The 22,817-nt window shown below is 39.4% G+C and overlaps 1 protein-coding gene across 3 annotated transcripts in view; it reads right to left on the reverse strand.

The window, feature by feature from the left end:
* Positions 1–1,560: 1,560 nt before the first annotated feature.
* The window catches only part of LCOR (ligand dependent nuclear receptor corepressor), an 83,375-nt gene continuing 62,118 nt past the window's right edge, over positions 1,561–22,817 (reverse strand). For all 3 annotated transcript variants that reach the window (XM_083364088.1, XM_083364087.1, XM_083364089.1), the window contains one exon: positions 1,561–6,305. In XM_083364088.1, the coding sequence (XP_083220214.1) occupies positions 1,616–6,305 (4,690 nt within the window). In that variant the 3' untranslated portion in view covers positions 1,561–1,615. The remainder of the gene's footprint in view (positions 6,306–22,817) is intronic.

The raw sequence follows: 22,817 nt of genomic DNA on the forward strand, positions 1-22,817 counted from the left end.
AAACCTGAGGAGGTATGCACAAGTTTCTAAGCAATTATTTAGGCCTTTGTTGTGGCTCAGCGAGAGCTACAAAAATAAAATAAAAAGCTGCTCTTTACCTTTTCTCTCTAGCCTCAGAGCAAAAGGAGTTACTGCTACCCCCAAATGAGCAGCACAAGACAGGATGTTTTCTTTTGAGAAAACATGGCTTCCCCTCTTATTCGATCCAAAACAAATGTCTGAACTGGAAAAGTGACTATTGCATTTTAAGTATATTATATTCTCATAGGAATGACCTTTAAAGAAAGATGACACCTTTATCTTTGTGTAATACACAAGTTAAACTTTGAAGGTGAAGCCAGACTACTTGCATATAAAATTAATGAATAAGCGGCGAGGCTACACTCTTCTTGGGGGAATGCAGAGAGAAATTTACTTAATGTTAAGTTGCAACCCATATATTTCTGAAAGTACCAGAAAGTTCCAGCTGCTACTTTATTCACAACCAGCATTATCATGTTTTTACTTTTTAAAAAGCCTTCAGATACCTGAAGAAATCTACAGAAAAGAAACTTGCAGCAACTTCGTAGTTTAAAGATATTTTTAAAAAATCTTCAGCAACCAAAGATCTCTGACAAGGAGCATCTTCCAGTGCCTTTTCTTTACAGATACTTTTCTCTGAGATCCATACACTTCATTTTAGCATCATAATATGCCTATGAATTCAGGAGTATTTTAAACAGGGATTTCCCCCCCACCAAGAAAAAAAAACAAAACACCCCAGGAATTTTGGGATAAATGCATTTCAGAACTACTCCAACAGAAATTGAGGCAGCATTTTAAAGCATAGCCTTTAAGGTGTTTAAGGTATAGAGCAATGTTACATGAGGGAAGCAATCTCTACTTAGGGTAACATTTTCCATTCATCCAACAAGACTAGTTTCTTGGGTAGGCCAAGCATGGCTGATCATCACTGAAAACATAAAAGATCTTTTTGACACAAAACCTGGCTAGCTTATAGCCAAACCCTAAAGCCCAAAGTTACATCACATAGGTAATTATTAATAACTTAATTATAAAATCCATCATTATGACCTGCTAGTAAAGAATGTAATTGGAGGAAACAGCTTTGGGTTTAGGCTTCATAATGCCCTGCTCAAATTAAACAGTGTCAGTATGCTACAATGCACAAAAGGAAGGAAACGTTCCTGTCTGAACCTTAGCAGACATGCCATCGAACTCTGTGGGTTGTGCATGACAGGTGGTTCTCTTTCCATTACAGTACAAGTGCATGTGCATTAACCCATAAACTGCTAGCTTCAAATCAAGCAGACTAATTTATTTGTTTCCTAAAGTGATAAATAAGGCACTGTACTTTGAACTGAAACCGTCACGCTTCCAGTTCAACTCCAGGAACTTTCAACTTTTCTTTCTCCATGATTTAGAAAAAATGGCGCTCCTCTCCGGATGCAACACAAATCGAAGGCTCCTTAAGAAGCAAGAGGGAATTGGCCTTTAGCCATACCCAAACGCCCCCTCCCTCCCTCCCTCCCTCCCTCCCTCCCTGTTCAGCAGGGGAACTACTGGAAGAAAGAGGAAGAGTTTCTGTGACACCCTTCCTAACACCAAGAGGTTGCTACTTGGCATCCAGTCGCCTGCGCTTGCTGGGAGACGGTTCTTTCTTTGCCCTCAGCTTCCTCTTGCTCCGAGTTTTGTTCTCCTGAATTCGTTTCACTGACCTGGTGAGAGCTTTCTCACTGCTCGCCTTTTTAAGAGACTGACTGGGGGGATCTCGCACCATTTTCTCCTTTAGAGCCTTCATAAGCCCTTGCTGCTTAGAGAGCAGGCCGGCCTTTTGGCTGGCACTGGCTTTCCCCATGTGGGTGGGAGCCTTTTTTTTCCCAGGTTGTGAGTCAATTAGTTTCTTTGACTTCTCACTCTGAGCGGTGTGCTTGCCGTTTCTTCCTGCTGCTGTCTGCTTTCTAGTAGCTGGAGCTCCTACTTGCTTCACTTTACTGACTTTCTTAAGAGAGATTCTTTCCTTGCTTGAAGGACTCAACTGCCCCAGGCCCAGTGTCCTGATATTCTCATTTGGTGTCTTCTTTTTGCTTTGCTGAAGGCTGCCTTTAGTGGAGGTGTCCTCCTGTAACTTTCTTTTCCCTTTTCTCCCCTTCCCTCTTTTTTCAATCAGAGTGGATTTAGTAGGAAGTTGGATGGCTTTCACTTGCTGGGCCAGCTTAGGGGACATCAAGGGTTTAATGCACATGCTCTTGTTGCTTGAACTGCTTTCGGCCAAGAGGTGCTTGGACACACAGTCATGCCTCTCCTGTTTGACCACTCTATGGAATCCATGAAGTTTACCTCTCAAGTTGGAATATTTCCTCAAGATCCGTGAGCTAGTCTGCACCGGCATGCTAGGAGAAGGCTGGACACTCTTGGGTCCAATACATTGCGCCAAGCTGACTTCAGAGGGAGATGTCTGCTTTGGACTGACAATCTGCTCTGACTCAGTCTGATCACTATTCTCTCGAAGTCTGGTCCACAGCTTTTGAATCTTTATAGTATTTTTTGCTGGGGTCATAGCAGCAAACTTCTTTAAGTGTTTCTTTAGACGCTCTGCTTGGAGAGAACTTGGATAGATGCCAGAAGAACAACCCTTCTGGAGTGGAAGCTTCATGAGAGGAATGTCTCCTGGGATACGTGTGTTCAGCTTCTTCACAATGACCAGAGACTTGGTTTCAGTTGTCTCCATAAACCATTTACAGATATTGGATATATCAAAACCCTTCATGAAAAGCATCTGAACAGGGGACAGTTTCTGAACTTCAGTGGATCCTTTAAATTTTCGAGTCCTCTTCTTGCTTTTCCAAATCTCTTTCAACTTGTCAGATTTATTCTTGACCTTTGGAGCTGGCTGAGCCTCCTTCTCCAACTGAATCCAGCCTTTCTGGATCTTCATATACTGGGCATTAAAGTTAGTGATGAGTTCTTGGTTGTCTTCCTCAGCACACCATTCCACAAATCTGGGTTTGTCAGAAAGTACTTTTATGCTGTTAAAATCAACAGTGTTTTCATTTCTTGCATTCGGTTCATCTGTGACAATGGGATCTGCTGATGTGGTCATGATATCAGAGTTTGCTTGTACAATTGTTTTTTCTGATGTATTTTTTGTGGCAGTGACCACATGAGATGTAGTAGGGGTATGTCTCAAGTTATAGAACTGTAGGGCTGGTTTTTTGCATTTCATTGTCTTCTCTGGCCGTGTATGCTTGCTAATAGGACATATGAAGCTACTTGTTTCATGCTGGTTGGACAATACTTCAATAATATTCATAGGACTATCAGAATTCTCTAAACTTTCTGGCTTTAAATCTATCTGGTTTTTGGCCTTATCAGACATCTCTGTTGGAACATGAACACTTCTCTTGTCTGAACTGGCTTCTAAGCAAATTTCAAGCATTGCTGCTGGCTTATCTTTGTTATCTTCTCCATTCTGGCTTCCCTCTATTACAGATTCCTTTGCCGTCAGTTTCTTATAGGTCTGCCTTATTGTGATGTCATTTCCCTCATCTGCCTGCTGTTCAATAGATTTGGTACTATCATTGAGCAGTGTGTGATGGAGTCTGTCATTAGGAAAACACACAGATGTTGCCCCATCAAGATGTACCTCTCTCTTAAAACGCTTAGCACCAGGATTTTTAGAAAGCTTTATCTGTAGCTGCGGAAGCTGAAGAGAGTTGGAAGAACAGGGTTGTTCAGAACTGTCTTCTGTAGGCACCAGAGACTGCTGGCTTCGAAGACAGCGATCTGAAACAATGTGGGGTTTTTTCTCCCGCCTTCGTTTTTTGTCTATGTTTGTTTTGGAAGAAGTCTCTTTCTTGTCCTTTTCTGATGTTTTGAGCTCTACTGGAATTTCACTATTAGCCTCCACTTCCTCATCAGACTTGGTGGTCTCACTGATGTCTATTGTATCATTTATATTTTTCTCTCTCTTATCTTCATTGGCATCCACAATGGGCAGGACATTTTTACATTCAACAGAGTGTCCTTCTTTCAAATTCTGGGAATTTTCAACACTGGCTTTGTGTGTGTTAGTATAATCCAAACTGAGAGGCAGCTTTGCTGCTTCTAAATTGGAAAGCAGCTGGGGAAGCTCCACATCCATTTTGATAGTCTCTACCACTGAGGGTTCTGCAGAAAGAGTCTCTGAAGGTTCTAGTTCAATATGAGCAGGAGGTTCAGGGACCCCACCGGTAGGATGAATTACAGGAGACATGCTTCTTGGGCTGGCAACAAGCTGCACAGGTGATACACTGTTGGGAATATAGGGAATCTCTGAAGGAAAGGTCATACAAGGTTCCAGAACATCTGGAGCAGGAGGTACTACTGAGGGTTCTGCCAAGTTTATAGGGGAAAGTAGTGGGGGCTCTATAAATGGTGATACATTTATAACAGAAGCAGGCTCATCTAGAGGAGGCAACAAGTCCATGCTATTGGCAGATACTTCAGGCATCAACAGGTCCATACTAACATGGGGTTCTGGTTCTTTCAAAATAGGTGGTTCCGGGATAGTCGCATTTCCCAAGCACAGAGAAGCTGTTTTATCATTAGCAGCTTCTGAGACAGATTGTAAAACAGAGTCTGCTATACTGTCACTATTTTCTTTAGGTCTATTACAGTTATAAGAATCAGAGCCAGGGCTATGTGCCTCCAGCATGCTAGTACTGTCTTGCAAGTCCCCTTCATTCTCTTGAGGGAAAGAGACAGTCATAGTCTGCAGTGAAGACACAAACAAGCTGTCTTTATCCGAATGAAAAATAGGACAGGGAAATAGAGAAACAGGCATGGTAGCTTCTTCAGCAAGACTAACCTCTCTCTGTTTCAGGACATTGACCTCAGAAGAGATGCTTTCATAATAGCATTGTTCAGGTCTTATTTCGTTGAAGGAATCTTCTTGAATAGGGGCCGCTGTGGAAGATCTTTGATCATCATTGCTACCCACAGGTTCAGCTGCAGCCAAATAGCTGCCACTTGGAAGAACAGTGCCCTGGATAGGACTTGTTAGCACCTCAGGCCTTGTTGCCAGGGTGTTCCCATTCTCCTGTGAATGCGAAGTCTTGGCCAAGGTGCGAATAGTAGGAAGCTCACAACATTCACCATTGTAGTAATATCCACGAGTGCTCTTCCTTGCTGTCTTTCTTGCTGATACTGTCTTTTTATTCTCATAGTGACATTCTGTAATTGGTTGGCTAATATAGACAACATCATATTGATTATCATAGTCATTTATTCTTAGTCCTGAAGACTTCTTGCTTTTACGTGTGCTTTTAGTAGAAGCTGAAATACTCTTGACCCGGGAGTGCCCATTAGTGGTTTTGTGGTGCACTGCTGGCATGGAATTAATAGGCAGCCAAATGTCTTTGGCATTCTCCATATGAGTCTTGTCACCAGGATGCATGTGGCAGCCTCCCTTGCTTTTCCCTGAAGCCAGATAGTGATTCTCTACCTTTGATCTTGTTTCTTGATCATTGATTTCAGTATCCTGGTGCACAGAGGCTCTGGAGCTGCACTGCAAGGCATTCTCTTTGTCTGCTCTCCGTGGAGAGCTAGTGGTGAAAGCTGGCTCTCGAGTTTCCTCTGGAAAAGCTTTGAAAGGGTTCTTCAAAGAACCTACCCTATTCTCTAAAATCTCCTCATTAATGTGCACATTTGTTGCTTTCACAGCTACATAGCCTCCCTGTAAACCTCTACTTTGCACCTGATCTTTGTCATCTTCACCTTTCCTAACCCCCATCTCCTGCTCAGTAGCAGAGGTCTGCCCTTCCAGATTTTTAATAGAGTGATGGGTATTGGAGGCAGTGAGGTACCCTTGGGTGGGACTATCTCTGGGACTCATCGAAGTTGTTCTAATAGTTGGAAGCTCAGGAAAATCTCTTCTGACAATAGAACTGTAGTTTTCTCTTCTGTCTGTAGATTTCAGTTCTACGGCATGTTTCAGTGCATGGCATAGTATTCTCAAAGAACCATGAGCCTCTGATGGTTCTGCATCCAGCAACAGAGGAAGTTTTGACTCAGAGCAAGAAGTTCCACGCTCCTGGTTCTCAATGTGATATTGGCTGCACCCTGAACTACAAGTAGACACATCCATGTTTTCAGGTCCAGATAACTGCTGGCCCTCATAGCCTGTTTGTACTTCAGTGCAGATGTCATTCAGGACACGGACGAAGTGTTTCTGGTGGTATGTGCAGAGTTTGACCATTATTTTTTCCAATGGAGATTTTGGCTGGCCAAGAGAATCTATTGCTACTGCCTCTGCTGTCTCCTCACTAAAGAAAAAGAGAGAGAGAGAGAGAGAAATAGTCAGTATAGTACAAAATTCAGGAACAAAACTCACAGTGTAAATAGTTACAATTCTCTTTTCTGTCACAATTCGGAAAGACAGTATCTTTAAATTCTACTGTAATTGAGCAAGTAGATAACACAAAATCCCAAACAATATTAACATTATGCCTGAATTATTTTTCTGGTTTCTGTCTATTTATGTATAACTCAAGCTTTACTAATACCTGAATATGACCCTATTTACAACATAATCCTTCAGAGTGAATCTAATGAGGTGGGAGAAACAACTTGAACAAATTAGTATGCAATGACAAGCATTACCCACAGTCCCAGTGTGGTATAAAGGCTTGGACTGGGAACATCCAGGACCCAGATGTTTATTAGAAAGCTTTTGACCAGCAAGTGCTCTTCAGTCCCTCTCAGGCCAACCTACTTCGGGGTGATTTCTTTGAGTAAAAATTGAAGGAAAAGGCATGACTTGGTGGGGGAAACTTTTACCTTTTTTTTACCTTGAACTCAAGAAAGAAAGATGTGGTAAAAATCTAATGAGAAAAACTTAATAATTTAAAAATAGACTTGGATAATATTTACAAAGTATATAAAACCAGGTGAGCTATTTTCATTATTGTAGATTCTGAACAAACAGGCAATACAGTACAATATATCATTCTAAACATGTGGTTAAAATCTCTTCAAAACATCCTGCAAGATTTAATTGCATCAAAGGCTAACACCTTAAGAAAATATAGATTCCTTCATAAATTCAAAGTTTCCAGCAGATTTCAACTAAAATCTTACCAATTAAAAAAAAGTAGCATGGAAGGATATTTGTTGGCCTGTAACAGAAACTACATTTACCAAGTTCTCCATTTGGTGATTTAACCTAATCTGTCCAGCTCAAAGGTAATATGGAGCAGTGGGCTAATGCCCCCTTAAGTAACACCAGCTGCCTGCAATTAGTGCAGGTTCGCATCCCACCAGGCTCAAGGTTGACTCAGCCTTCCATCCTTCCGAGGTAGGTAAAATGAGGACCCAGATTGTTGGGGGCAATAAGCTGACTTTGTAATAATGCCGCTTGGGGTGTGTGTGAAAGCCCTAACAAGCAGGCATATACATAGAATGAAGGCTACTGCTAAGCTTGTAAGCCGCCCTGAGTCTTCGGAGAAGGGCGGGATATAAATGGAATTAAAATAAAATAAATAAAATAAAATAATAAGTTTAATACAGTAAATTTATGAGCTAAATAATGTGATAGTTATGCTTAATAAGCTAAAAGAAGGGGATAAAGGAAAAAAAAAAGAAAAAGAGCAGCCTATTTAGAACCTTGTAATGCCCTAAAATAATTTAGTGTTCTTAAACATAGAATAACTAATCAAAATTAAGATAAGATTAACCATAAAACCTGCTGGTAAAGTAGATGAGCATAGAAAAAAATGAAATGTATGCCCTATATATGTTGTTGTTGTTGTTGTTAGTTGCGAAGTCGTGTCGGACCCATCGCGACCCTATGGACAATGTTCCTCCAGGCCTTCCTGTCCTCTACCATCTTCTGGAGTCCATTTAAGCTCACGCCTACTGCTTCAGTGACTCCATCCAGCCACCTCATTCTCTGTCGTCCCTTTCTTCTATTGCCCTCAATCTTTCCCAGCATTAGGCTCTTCTCCAGTGAGTCCTTCCTTCTCATTAGGTGGCCAAAGTATTTGAGTTTTAGCTTCAGGATCTGGCCTTCTAAAGAGCAGTCAGGGTTGATCTCCTCTAGGACTGACCGGTTTGATCGCCTTGCAGTCCAAGGGACTCGCAGGAGTCTTCTCCAGCACCATAGTTCAAAGGCTTCAATTCTTTGGCGCTCAGCCTTTCTTATGGTCCAGCTTTCACTGCCATACATTGCAACTGGGAAGACCATCGCCTTGACTATACGCACTTTTGTTGACAGGGTGATGTCTCTGCTTTTTAGTGTGCTGTCTAGATTTGACATGGCTTTCCTCCCAAGGAGCAAGCGTCTTTTAATTTCTTGGCTACAGTCCCCATCCGCAGTGATCTTGGAGCCCAGGAAAATAAAATCTGTCACTACCTCCATTTCTTCCCCATCTATTTGCCAGGAATTGAGAGGGCCAGATGCCATGATCTTGGTTTTCTTAATGTTTAGTTTCAACCCAAGTTTTGCCCTATATATACACAGATACAAAGAAACTATTATTGTGAAGCCTTACTGTGCTCAAAGAATCAAAGGTCAGAGAATACGATCAGCACAAAATTCCATCATTATTTTAACGTGTGTGTATATATAAAATCTTGAGAATTAATTTTCATTATTTTATTTTTTTATTTATTTTAATCCTATTTATATCCCGCCCTTCTCCGAAGACTCAGGGCGGCTTACAATCTAAGCACAAATCAAATGTGCTTAGCAATAGCCTTCATTCTATGTATATGCCTGCTTATTAGGGCTTTCACCCCCCCCCCCAAGCGGCATTATTACAAAGTCAGCTTATTGCCCCCAACAAAGCACACACCTTTCCCCATAACTTCTAACTTTTTCATTTTACAAACTCTTATGTACAATTCTTAAAAATAAAGAAATTATGACTAGCTAGAAGTTTATCGACCTTGTTTATTTGTTCTTCATTTTGTTATTTTCATTTGCAACCTTTTATATGTAAGTCTTACAAGTAAATTATGACTACTAAGAATCACATGTATGTTATAGTTTTATATTTCTGTTGAGTGACTGCAATCAATACTTCATGAATACAAAACTCTGAAAAACCATGGGGAAAAAAATCTTAGGGCACAATTAAATTACTGTAAATATAATTTCATTTATTTGAAGAGTCCAACCACAAGCACACTAGAGGAATGCTAGACTCTATATTGAAATTTAATTTTAAGTAAGTTTATTCTAAGGCTAGCTTCATGCACCCATTTCAGTGGAATTAACCACGTTTTGGCAGCTGGTAGTGCTGCTTTAGGTAACAAAAAGCTTGAAAGCTCCATGACAAAACAGCAGCGGTTCTGGATTCCAAGCTACACTTTTTATTGTTTCATAAATTTAAATATGTCATATAATGTGTAGCTCTAATTTCCACCAACTCCTTTAAGAAAAAATAAAACCTACGTTACTATAACAAAATTATTGTTTCAATGTTTTCACAAAAATAGCGGATGCCTTTTTTCAGATTGAAGCTGCAAAGGTATGCCAAGGATTTAGTAGGACGCTGAGCCTGTCGATCAAAAGGTCGGCAGTTTGGCGGGTCAAATCCCGAGTGCCGCATAGCAGAGTGAGCTCCTGTTACTCGTCCCAGCTTCTGCCAACCTAGCAGTTCGAAAGCACATAAAAATGCAAGTAGAAAAATAGGGACCACTACGGTGGGAAGGTAACAGCGTTCCGTGCGCCTTTGGCGTCGAGTCATGCCGGCCACATGACCACGGAGACGTCCTCGGACAAGCGCTGGCTCTTCGGCTTTGAAACGGAGATGAGCACTGGCCCCTAGAGTCAGAAACGACTAGCACGCATGTGCGGGGGAACCTTTACCTTTACCTTTTAATATTGATTTAACATCCTCCAGCACATCTGAAGGTAGTCTTGGATTATAGCCAAGTCATAACTTGATGAGTTCTGACCCCAGAGGGAATTTAGTTTCAGATTCTTCAGTTCTACTTGTGCTTGACACTTTAACAAGGAAAAGCAGATATCCCAAAATATAAACAGTAAAAGCATTATCAGTAAACAGTAATTATATGTATTTATTGCCCTTTTCCACTATCCATAAATCTTCCTTTCCTGTACAAAAAAAAAGCAAAAGGAAAATGGATTTTAAATCCAGGCTCCCAAAAAATTGAAATTCAGACTTATTAGAACTAAATGCTAAATAAATATTTCACTTAGTCTTATTTCTGATAAAAAAACCTTTCCCACAAGAAAAAGTTTTGTCCTCTTCTAATTCCTTGCAGGAGGCAGCTTTTATACCTTTTTTTAAATTATGTTTTTACCTGTAATGACTGGCTATTAGCATGCTCATCAAAGTATCACTATTCAGCTGCCCTGTCCCAGTTTATATTTGAGAGAGAGGAGGAAATCAAGGAGAAAGGGATTGCAGAAGTATAGATGAGAACAGGCAAAAGGGAGACTCAGAGCCCTATGAAAACCTCCACCAGTCAGAGAAGAGTTATGAATGGCTATATAAATATGTAATAACAATAAATTAACAAATTTATAACCCAATCTAAAGTTATTTGACAAAAATTCATGTATTTTTAAATGTGACAGAGCCCACCTTAAATCTTCATGTTCTACTTAGGTTTTTTGGTGGCAAGAAGATACATCTTATAGAGCAGAGGTCCCCAACCTTTTGGGCACCAGGGACTGGTTCCGTGGAGAGAGATTTTTCCGCGGACTGGAGGGTGTGTGGTTTTGTGTGCTGCCTGAATTTCACAGATGGGGCTTTGCTTGTTTGTGCGGCCCAGCTGCTGGCATGCTGCGGCCCGGTACTGGTCCACGGACCAGGGGTTGGGGACCCCTGTTATAGAGGTCTCCCAAATTTAATACAATTTTGTTTTAATTTTGAAGAAGAAAAAGATAATAAGGAATAGACACCCAGAACAAGGAGGCTATGCAAGAAGTACTCAGAATGGGATTAAAGTATATGAATGGGACATAGCTTCTCATGAGGAATTATTTGGATTTGTTCAAAATATTGTTTTATTTTCACACCACTTTTGTGAAGTAAAGGGAATAAAAGTGAAGTCAGGAGCTGTTACTTTTTGGGTGTTACCCTCTGCCTCTACAGTAGAATTAAATTACAATTCAGCTTCACTCTCTCTCTCTTCTAGCATTCTGGAAACTCTTCCAGAAAGTGTTCCATGAATAGTTTGTTATGATTATCTTTACCTTGAATTTATTTATTAAATTTATGTTATTTTACTTTATTATTTGAGGCAGCTTGTTGTAGCGATTAAGGTACCAGACTAGTAACTGGAAGACCATGAATTCTAGTTCTGCTTTAAGCATAAAGCCAACTCGGTGACCTTGGACCAGGCATTTTCTCTCAGCGCTAGAAGCAAACAATGGCAAACCACTTCAGAAACTTGTCCAGGTAGTTGCCAGGAGCCAACATTGACTCAAAGGCATCCCACTCAAAAAAAAATCTTTTGTAAGATTTTATTTCATTAGTATTATAATTAATTTTCATGTAATTTTGACTAATAATTAGTTGTTTTTAATTAGAATTAAACTTTACTCTCTCTCTTCTAATATTCTGGAAACCTCCAAAAAGTGTTCCATGAATATTTTATTATGATTAATAGTTTATTTATAGTTACAGTATATTATTGCTATAGATGCTTTTTCTTAACTCTTTTGAAAAAACACCATGAGTCTGTGTTGATTTGGCAGTGTACAAGCAGAATAAATAAATAAATAATCTATTTTTGTCGACAAGCATATAATAAAATATCAAGAGCGAAGCTATGATTTCTACAAACAGAACTGTTGCCATGCAACTGTCATAGTGCTACAATTAATGCGTTTCAGAATTTGCTGTACTGTGAAACTGTCTGCATAGTAAAATGTTGAAACATTGGTGGAAAAACAGAGCTGCCACTGATTGATTTTATGTTTTCAGTTAGAATGGGAGTACAAATATCTACATCCACACTTCAATTCCCCCCCCCTGATTCTGATCTGATGCACACAGATGATAATAAAGGCACTGCAAAAAATCCGTACCCTGGCAAAATGTTTTAGGATGGAAACCAAAGATGTAGCTGAAGTTAAAAACAATAGCAAGTTTCACTTTGGATGTTTTGGAGAATTTATTCACTGGAATAGAATTTTTAAGGTTAAATACAGTCAATTTAGCTCATGGTTACACAATCACCAAAAACCTTTTCACTTGGTACATGCTTATTTTTTGTCTTGCTTAATAAAATCTAGGAGTATGATTCTCTACCAGTTACAGGCAAGGAAAGGAGACACAGTAAATGTTCCTTACCAGAATAGCAGAACTGGTGTATATCCACACACAAAAGCCCACTCCAACCCAAGTTTCTCACTATTCAATATATTTAACCTTTTCATCTTTGTTTATTTCACTGGAAAATCAGTTTCAGATTACAAGTTTACAGGTATGTAAGAAGCAGCAGTAGAACAAAAGTTCAAGGCTAAGTGTTTCTGTTCCTTTCAGATCATTTTAAACATCACAATTATAGTTCAATAAAAAAAATACGCTACAAGCTTGTATCTCCCACCCCTAGATTTTTATATACCAATTCAGATTTATTTATTTCCCTTCTGTCTTATGCTTTACAGAAGTCTAGCTGATTTGCAGAGGCAGCCCCAGCACCCTGCTGGAGTTACAGCTTCCTCCTATTTAAACTAATGGGGCAACAAAAATTAAGTTTTAGGACATTATTTGAGGAGGTTATAGTTCACAATTATTAAAAAAATAAAGGGAAGAAATACAAAGTTGCTTTATTTGATCAAAATTAAAATAGATATGTGGTTATCTATTTTATGTGGTTTTCACTGGTTAGGACTGTACCATGAGGTTTTAAGGATTTGTTTATAGAGATGAGATATGGGAAGAAATCACCTGTTGTATTTTAAGGGAAGATAACAAGGAACAATTGTGTATATTTATTGTAATGAAGAGACAGTCATTTCTTTATATATATATTTCTTTTTTTCTTTACTATATTTTTATTTTATTTTATTTATTTTGCACATTCTAGTTTTTTCTTTCTATTTTATTTTTCTTAATTTGTATAAGCTTTTATCTTTCAAATTGTAATGTTCAACAAAATTACTATTAAGAAAAGAACAGCAGCATTAATTATGTAAGTGATTTTTATTTTACTTTTCAAGAAGCCTGATCGATGTATCGAAAGTATATTCCTTGGCTATAGCTTGCTATATGCCTCATCTTCCTAAAATGGATTGATTGCCAAACGGTGGAATTGAAAAGGACTTCTAAGTATGCTATGGAAACCAGAGAGCACATAAGAAGAAAAAGGGGTAAGTTGTCTATCTAGTGCCAAATGTAAACAGGGATAGTTCTCCAGGATTGGAAGGGAAGAGAATCAAACGTATTTTGTTTACTGTAAAGATTCTGAAATTTCCTTACGAAGTTGCTGGCTTTATTTTCAAGGACACAGCTAATCATTATTGTACCATGCCTCCAAAATAGAGGTTTTAAGATGTTTTATTTTTTAAAAAAGCCTTCTTCTATTCTACCTGCATCTAACTCAATTCAGATGGGTAACTCTCTCTAAACTAAATGCACATGTACCTGAGTGAACATTCATTCTGGAGTGTTCTGCTTTTCCCCTCTTTTTCCATACAACATTTGAATCACCAGCTGTGACGCATCTAACAGCCTTCTTGTGGCTAATTGAAAAACATTATTATTCAGTCCATCCCTTCGAAACTAGGGGAGGGTTATCATTCTGAAACATTAACCCACGTACTGCTTCCTTTTCAAGGGCTTTGAACAATGGTCCAGCTAATTTTCATGCTCATCAAGGACACTGGAAGCTTTCCTATTTTCTCCCCTTAGGGTAGTACAAACACCACTTCCTTGCAAGCTGGCTCCATGGATAAAACCATAACAGCATATAGCATCTATATAACACAAATCATAAATAAGAGTCTACAAGTGGATAAATTCATAAAAAGCTTTAAGTAAAAAAATACTGCTTGTAAAATCTTCAACATTATTGCACGATAACAATTTAAGCCGAGAGAGACTAAGCACTGTGTGCTGCAAAAGTACATATAGTAAGGCAATTCTGGTTAACACTTTGATTGATTGCATGCCATAAAGTTGGTGTTGAATCTTAGCAGCCATAGATAGATTTTCTGTAGGATGATCTGCCCCCTTCAAGTCTTTCAATGAGGCAACCTTCATTGCTGTAATTGAACCCCATCCACCTTGCTGCTGGTTGTCCTCTTTTTCTCATTCCTTCTATCTTTCCCAGAGTTAAGGCCAGAAATAATAAACAATAATTGCAAAAGGCAGTTTTACTCGGAATAGCTTCCGTTCCATTAACACCATCGAACAACATATACCTATCCCAGTTCAACAGGTGGATAAAAATACCAAATAGTCTGAACATCTGGGTGGCTATGCAATGAACCCATAATTAACAACATATGTTCAGAACATGATTAATTTGATCCTGATCATTTGTGCTTCAGATGAGAACTCTGGATCAGTTTGTTCTATGATCCATGTGTTTGTTTTCTTGCCAATCTATGGTATTTTCTAGGAGTCTTCTTCAACAGCTAGCAAAGGATCAATGTTCTTGCTATCTTGTTTCTCAAAGTCCAATTTTCCACAAAATGTAACAGTAAAAAGTACTGCCTGAACAATTCTTTTGGCTTTTAATTTTTTTAATAAAGTTGACAATTGAATCTTTTTAAACTTATGAGACACATAATACATTATATTATTTTGATATTGTGGTATTTATTCAGTATTAACTAAAGATTATTAATACTCAATGGGTGCGATGGCTGAGTGGTTAAAGATGCAGAGCTTGTTCGAGACTCAAGCACCATGTGACATAGTGAGCTCCTGTTACTTGACCAAGTTCCTGCCAACCTAGCAATTTGAAAGCATGCCAATGCAAGTAGAGAAATAGGTACCACTTTGGTGGAAGGAAACTGTGTTCCATGCACCTCAGCATGTAGTCATGCTGGCCCCATAACCATGAAAGGGTCTTTGGACAATGCTGGTTGCCTCAACTAAGAAACGGAGATGAGCACCGCCCCCTAGAATCAGACATGACTGTACAGTGTTTATTAATACTATAATGTTTATATAACACAATTCTGATAGTTGTTGTTGTTGTTGTTGTTGTTGTTAGCTGCGAAGTCATGTCCGACCCATCGTGACCCCATGGACAACGTTCCTCCAGGCCTTCCTGTCCTCTACCATCTTCTGGAGTCCATTTAAGCTCACACCTACTGCTTCAGTGACTCCATCCAGCCACCTCATTCTCTGTCGTCCCCTTCTTCTCTTGCCCTCAATCTTTCCCAGCATTAGGCTCTTCTCCAGTGAGTCCTTCCTTCTCATTAGGTGGCCAAAGTATTTGAGTTTTAGCTTTAGGATCTGGCCTTCTAAAGAGCAGTCAGGGTTGATCTCCTCTAGGACTGACCGGTTTGATCGCCTTGCAGTCGAAGGGACTCGCAGGAGTCTTCTCCAGCACCATACTTCAAAGGCCTCAATTCTTTGGCGCTCAGCCTTTCTTATGGTCCAACTTTCACTGCCATACATTGCAACTGGGAAGACCATAGCCTTGACTATACGCACTTTTGTTGACAGGGTGATGTCTCTGCTTTTTAGTGTGCTGTCTAGATTTGACATGGCTTTCCTCCCAAGGAGCAAGCGTCTTTTAATTTCTTGGCTACAGTCCCCATCTGCAGTGATCTTGGAGCCCAGGAAAATAAAATCTGTCGCTACCTCCATTTCTTCCCCATCTATTTGCCAGGAAATGAGGGGGCCGGATGCCATGATCTTGGTTTTTTTAATGTTAAGTTTCAACCCAAGTTTTGCACTCTCCTTCTTCACCCGCAACAAGAGGCTCTTTAGTTCCTCTTCACTTTCTGCCATTAGAGTGGTATCATCTGCATATCTTAGGTTGTTATTTCTTCCGGCAATCTTAATTCCAACTTTTGATTCATCTAGCCCTGCCTTTCTCATGATGTGCTCTGTATATAAGTTAAATAGGCAGGGAGACAGTATACAGCCTTGCCGGACTCCTTGCCCAATTTTGAACCAGTCAGTGGTTCCGTGTCCAGTTCTCACTGTTGCTTCTTGGCCCACATATAGGTTTCTCAAGAGACAAATAAGATGGTCTGGTACGCCCATCTCTTTAAGAACTTGTCACAGTTTGTTATGATCCACAGAATCAAAGGCTTTAGCATAGTCAATGAAGCAGAAGTAGATGTTTTTCTGGAACTCTCTAGCTTTCTCCATGATCCAGCGTATGTTGGCAATTTGATCTCTAGTTCCTTTGCCTCTTCGAAATCCTGCCTGTACTTCTGGTAGTTCTCGTTCCACATACTGCTGGAGTCTAGCTTGTAGGATTTTAAGCATAACTTTACTAGCATGAGAAATGAGTGCAATGGTGCGATAGTTTGAACAATCTTTGGCACTGCCTTTCTTTGGAATTGGAATGCAAACTGATCTTTTCCTATCCTGTGGCCACTGTTGAGTTTTCCAAATTTGCTGGCAAATTGAGTGTAGCACTTTTACTGCGTCGTCTTCTAAGATTTTGAATAGCTCAGCTGGAATACTGTCATCTCCACTAGCTTTGTTGTTGCTCAGCTTTTCTAAGGCCCACTTCACTTCACATTCTAGGATGTCTGGCTCGAGGTCAGGGACCACCTCATTGTGATTATCAGGGACGTTAAGCTCATTCTTGTATAGTTCTTCTGTGTAATTTTGCCACCTCTTCTTAATCTCTACTGCCTCTGTTAGGTCCCTGCCACTTTGGTCCTTTATCATGCCCATTTTTGCATTAAACGTTCCCTTCATCGCTCCAATTTTCTTGAAAAGATCTCTGGTCCTCCCTATTCTATTGTTTTCTTCTATTTCTTTGCACTGTTTATTTAAGAAGGTATTATTATCTCTTCTAGCTATTCTCTGGAATTCTGCATTCAATTGGGCATATCTTTCTTTTTCTCCCTTGCCTTTCGCTTCCCTCCTTTCCTCAGCTATTTGCAAAGCTTCCTCAGACAGCCATTTTGCTTTCTTGCATTTCTTTTTCTTTGGGATGGTTTCAGTTGCTACCTCTTGTACAATGTTGCGAACCTCTGTCCATAGTTCTTCAGGCACTCTGTCTATCAGATCTAATTCCTTAAATCTATTTGTCACCTCTACTGTATATTCAACAGGGATATGATTTAATTCATACCTGACTGACCTAGTGTTTTTCCCTACTTTCTTCAGTTTAAGCCTAAACTTTGCAACGAGAAGCTCATGGTCTGAGCCACAGTCAGCTCCTGGTCTTGTTTTTACTGACTGTATAGAGCTTCTCCATCTTTGGCTGCAGACCATATAGTCAATCTGATTTCTGTGTTGACCGTCTGGTGATGTCCATGTGTAGCGCTGTCTCTTGGGTTGTTGGAAAAGAGTGTTTGATATGACCATCGTATTCTCTTGACAAAATTCTATCAGCCTGTGCCCTGCTTCATTTTGTACCCCAAGGCCAAACTTGCCTGTTATTCCGGTTATCTTTTGGCTTCCTACTTTAGCATTCCAATCCCCCATGATGATAAGGACATCATTTTTTTGTGTTAGTTCTATAAGGTGCTGTAGGGCTTCACAGAACAATTTCATCCTCTTCAGCATTGGTGGTTGGGGCATAGACATGGACTACTGTGATATTGAATGGATTGCCTTGGATTCGAACTGAGATCATTCTGTCATTTTGCGGATTGTATTCCAGTATTGCTTTTCCTACTCTTTTATTGACTATGAAGGCTACTTCATTTCTTCTGAGGGATTCTTGCCCGCAGTAGTATACCTGATGGTCATGTGAATTAAATTCACCCATTCCTGTCCATTTTAGTTCGCTGATTCCTAAGATGTCGATGTTCAGTCTTGTCATCTCTTGTTTGACCACGTCCAGCTTTCCTTGATTCATGGATCTTACATTCCAGGTTCCTATGGAGAAAAAATCTTTACAGGATCGGACTTTCCTTTCACCACCAGACACATCCACAGCTGAGCGTCCTTTCGGCTTTGGCCCAGTCGCTTCATTCTTTCTGGCACTACTAGTACTAGCCCTCTGCTCTTCCCCAGTAGCATATTGGACGCCTTCTGACCTGAGGGGCTCATCTTCCAGCGTCATATCATATTGCCTTTTGGTACTGTCCATAGGGTTTTCATGGCAAAGATACTGGAGTGGGTTGCCATTTCCTTCTCCAGTGGATCACGTTTTGTCAGAACTCTCTGCTATGACCTTTCCGTCTTGGGTGGCCCTGCACGGCATAGCTCATAGCTTCATTGAATTACGCAAGCCCCTTCGCCACGACAAGGCAGTAATCCATGAAGGGGCTGATATTTGTAGGTATACACATATTTAGTTATGTATTTATTTATATATTTAATTCAATATAGGCACTACCAGTCTCCAAATCAAGATTGGGTGACTCACAATATAATAAACCATAAAAACACAGTATAAGACAAAAGATCAATAGGATATAAATCAACCAATAAAGTGCCTGCTTGCTTTAAGTAGGCAGCTGGCATGAACCTTTACCCCTTAAGTGACTCTGTTGTGATTACATACTTCATTCATCCCTCATAGGAACACCCTCTTCTCTGCCATATTGAGGTAGCACAACAGGACCTGAGTGAGAATTCACATTTTTGTCTACAGATTCAAAGAAAGTTGTGCTACTCTGACCCATTTGCTTGATTTATTTGTGACATTTGTATGACAATTGGAGAAATTTTACATGCACGTTATCCACTTGGCATTCGTTGTCAAGACCATATCCCCAACCTGGAGGTCTTAGATCCTGCAGAGTTCAGCAATATTGAGTCTCTGATTATTAGAGCCTAGATGAGATGGATGGGACATACCATTAGAATGGATCACTACTATATGCCTTACCGGTTATTCTATAGTGTCCTAGAATCTGGGAAAGTTCACTACACAAGCATTACAAAGAAGCTATGAATGTGGCAACCAGCCAAGAGAACTAGAAGCTGCAGCTGCTGACAGAACCCACTGGCAAACCCTGTACTATGAAACCTCCACTTTTGAAGATAGGTGACTCCAAAAACTCATAGAAAACCATGAATAGCATTGCAGAATAATATCCAAGTTATTACAATAATGGACTTTCAGTGACCCCATTGTGCTAGACTCTGTGCTTTCAAACTGGGACCATAGAGTCACCTCCTGTCCACAGATGAACTGCACAACATCATATCTTCTTTGAACCTGAAGGATTACCTTATGCTGTATATGGTGCCTTATTGTTAAATTGTCTGGGTAATCTATCAAAAACAATTCAGTTCAAAAATAAAATATAAAGGCATGCTCTCAAAAGCAAGATATACTATTACCAGAGTTTTTTAAGGTCTGGGTGAACAAGTGCACCCCACGATATAATTAAGCAAGGCTGTCTAGGAAAACATTTCCATAATAATTTCTGCTACAACAAAAAAGCTTCTCCTGAGTGCCATTTAGTGGGAATTTTGAAGGCGATCTTTCTGGTAAAGTGGTCCTAAAAGCCTTAGTACTGTAAGTGTTAAAACTTTAATCTGGTCCTAGAAATAACTGAGACAAAAGACTTGTACCATGCTCAAACCAAACAATAACTGTTAGTAAATTCAGTGGCCCTTGTTTGGAATAAATGCAAAATCCCAACTGCATTACACGTTACTAATGTATGAATGCTATCGTCAATTTTCTTCTAAGTAAATTTTCTTCTAAGTAAAAAATGCAATATCAGCCAAACAATGCTTTGGGCAACAAGTAGAATCACTTCTGAAAGGTGTTTATTGTATGGAAAGAACTGTATTTCATATCTCGTTCCCTTGCAGAGGTCATTCCATCAGATAACCAATTAATGGAAATAGGCCTAAAATACTAAGTTTCATGTACAAATGATTGTGTTGTTCAGGTTTCACTTTCATTATCACCTTGTTTAGGAAAGGAATTTCATTTGTTAGCCTATGCTGATTAATGTCAGCGTTCAAGTTGGTTTTCCCCAGTTGGTTTACAATGTCATGGGGGGTTTTAGAAAAGCAAAGCATTATCAAGAACACAAGTATCTCCCCACAAGATTCAACAATTAGAGAGCACAGATCATACAGAAAGTGATAAGCTAGCATCTACCACTAAAACCCCAAAGTAACTGAAATTAATTTTTAAAAATTGGACACATTCTCTCCTAATGAAATAATTAGGATGTATCTCATTGGTTGGAAGAAAAAATAGATACAAGAAGTTGAATCCCTTTTCTTCCTCTCAGTAAGATTAAAGCATGACAATCTAAAACTTGCATCTGCTCTATAAATATACTACTCACTCATTTAACATTTATATTTAAGATCTACAGATTTATCTTATGTAAATGTTTAAAACTTTACATAGTAATACTACACAGATCAGTTGAGATCTGTGGATTCCCTATATGCATGGGTATTTGAGTAAATTATAAGCCCAATATTACTAATGGTCTTTATATTGTAAAATATTTTAGTATCCGGGAGAATAAACATTTCATGATGAAAGCATCCTTTCAAAATGCTCACTGTCCAATTTTTAATACTTCAATGATACCAGCATTAAAACTCTAACCTAAATTTGGAAACATGGCAGGAAGCATACAAGCTGGCTAGGAATCACATTTATACTTTGAGAGTACTTTATTTATTTTACAATTATTTTTCAGCTTCATTTTCAGGACTGTTCCAGCAGTAGAAAAAGTGACTGGAGATATCCAGGTCATAAAATGTTTAATTGTTCAACAATCTTCCTGCTCCAAACCATGTTCTTACATAGGCCTCAATTGCTTTAAAGAAGAAGTTTATTCTGCTGTCTCCATTCATGTATCTTTGGAAACAGTGTATGAATAATTAGAATATACAATCATACACAATAATTAGAATATACAATCATCAAGTTCTATTGTAATGACCCTGAGCATATTTTTCTTCCATCTTGAACCACCACCACCACCCCAATAATCTGCAAAGTCATTTCATTTTAGGACCTTACTGCTAGAATGCTAATTAAAAGTTAAGAGCAGGGGTCCTCAATCCCCAGGCCGCGACCCACTATCAGGCCTTGAGCAGAAATGGCGGGCGAGCGTGCACGCATCCCCACTAATGCAAGCAGCAGGTGAGCACGGGCGATCCACCTGCTTGAACGGCGGGCAAGCGTGCCTGCCACTTGTGCAAATGGAGTTGTGCATTTGATTGCCCACCGCGTGTGCAGAACCATCCCCTCTTTCCCCCCCACCGGTCCGCAAAGCTGAAAACATTGGGGAACCCTGATCTAGAGTATCTAGATTAAAGCCCAAAAGGATATTCAGAGAATATTCAAAGGATATTCAGAGCCCAACATATTCAGTTAGCATTTGCCATCATAATGAAGGAATAGTGTTTTTTTTCCAAATGCATGGCTATGTGTGTCTGTCTTCTGTAATCCAGATGCATCCTTGCTGCTTTTCCCTTCATACAGCAATAGTAATAGTTTTACACAGTGGTGGGATTCAAATATGTGAACAACTGGTTCTCTAGGTGGGTGCCGCTTCCGGAAGTCCATTCTGGGCCTGGGCAACAAAAAATTAGCTGCCGGTTCTGCCGAAGTGGTGCGAACTGGCTGAATCCCATCACTGGTTTTATAATTATCCTAGATCCAATTCTATTATTTTCACACAAGATTCTAATCCTCATTAAGACATGCACATTTATTCTTGTTTCTGTTTCTTCTTTTTCTCTCATCTGGTCTTCATTTTTTGAAAATTTGAAGATTTAGTTTCTTAATTACAAATTAATCAAATAAAAATATACTGTGTATTTGCTTTCATTTTTCATTATCTAAAAACTGTCTTCTATAGTTTCTACCTGGCTTGTAGGATCAGGCAGAGATGACATGATTATAAGCAATGCCACTGAAGGGATCTAGAGAAAACTTTTTATCACAGGAACACTCTTCCCTTTGACTTCTAACTTGACTGTATTTAAAAGTGTTCTGAAAACCTAGCTCTATCCCCAGGCCGTGGAGGTGTGTGACATGACTGGCAGGTTTGTCTTTTAAGGTGGCTTTTTTCCCTGTATTGGGGGTGGTCGTGGTGTTTATTTCTGCTCTAATTGTTTTTACCATATGCCACCCAGAGTGGCAGTTATACATTTCTAAAGCAAATGAAAATATACAACTGCAAGTAGAATGTAGAGATTACACTTTCAAAATTCACAGCTAGAATTCTGAAAATTATGGCTTTAACATATGGAGGACACCAGATTGAGAAGAGCTGATATATGAAGACCTAGACTGATGTATTCCTTTAAGATACCCCTGCATCTGGGGGGGGGGGAGAGGGGAGGGGGAGGGGGGTTTCAAAGGAAAATTGTATGTTAAAACTTTTCAATAAAAAAAAAAGATACCCCTGCATCAGCTACAACAGCGCAAGTGATCACTTATGAATTAAAACAGAAACAATGGGAATCAATGGCATCTGTGGGCCAATACTTAGATTTTTCTCAATTATTTCAGAAAATGCACCATGTAAGCATTGTTTTGAGAAGCAGTGTCATTTGATACTAATTAAATTCAATAATATTGATTTGCAATAATTAACACTTGTTCAAAAATAATGTATTAGTATATAATTGAAATAAAGCTCCCAGAAGACACAAGTACAATGCTCCTTATTCAACTGATAGCGCATAACTGAAAAGTAATTCCTTCAGAAGAAGCCTTGACTTAACACCCATATTATGTTGATAGAAATATGCAAAGATCCC

Source organism: Vipera ursinii (assembly GCF_947247035.1).
Source record: "Vipera ursinii genome assembly, chromosome: 5".
Lineage (NCBI taxonomy): Eukaryota > Metazoa > Chordata > Lepidosauria > Squamata > Viperidae > Vipera > Vipera ursinii.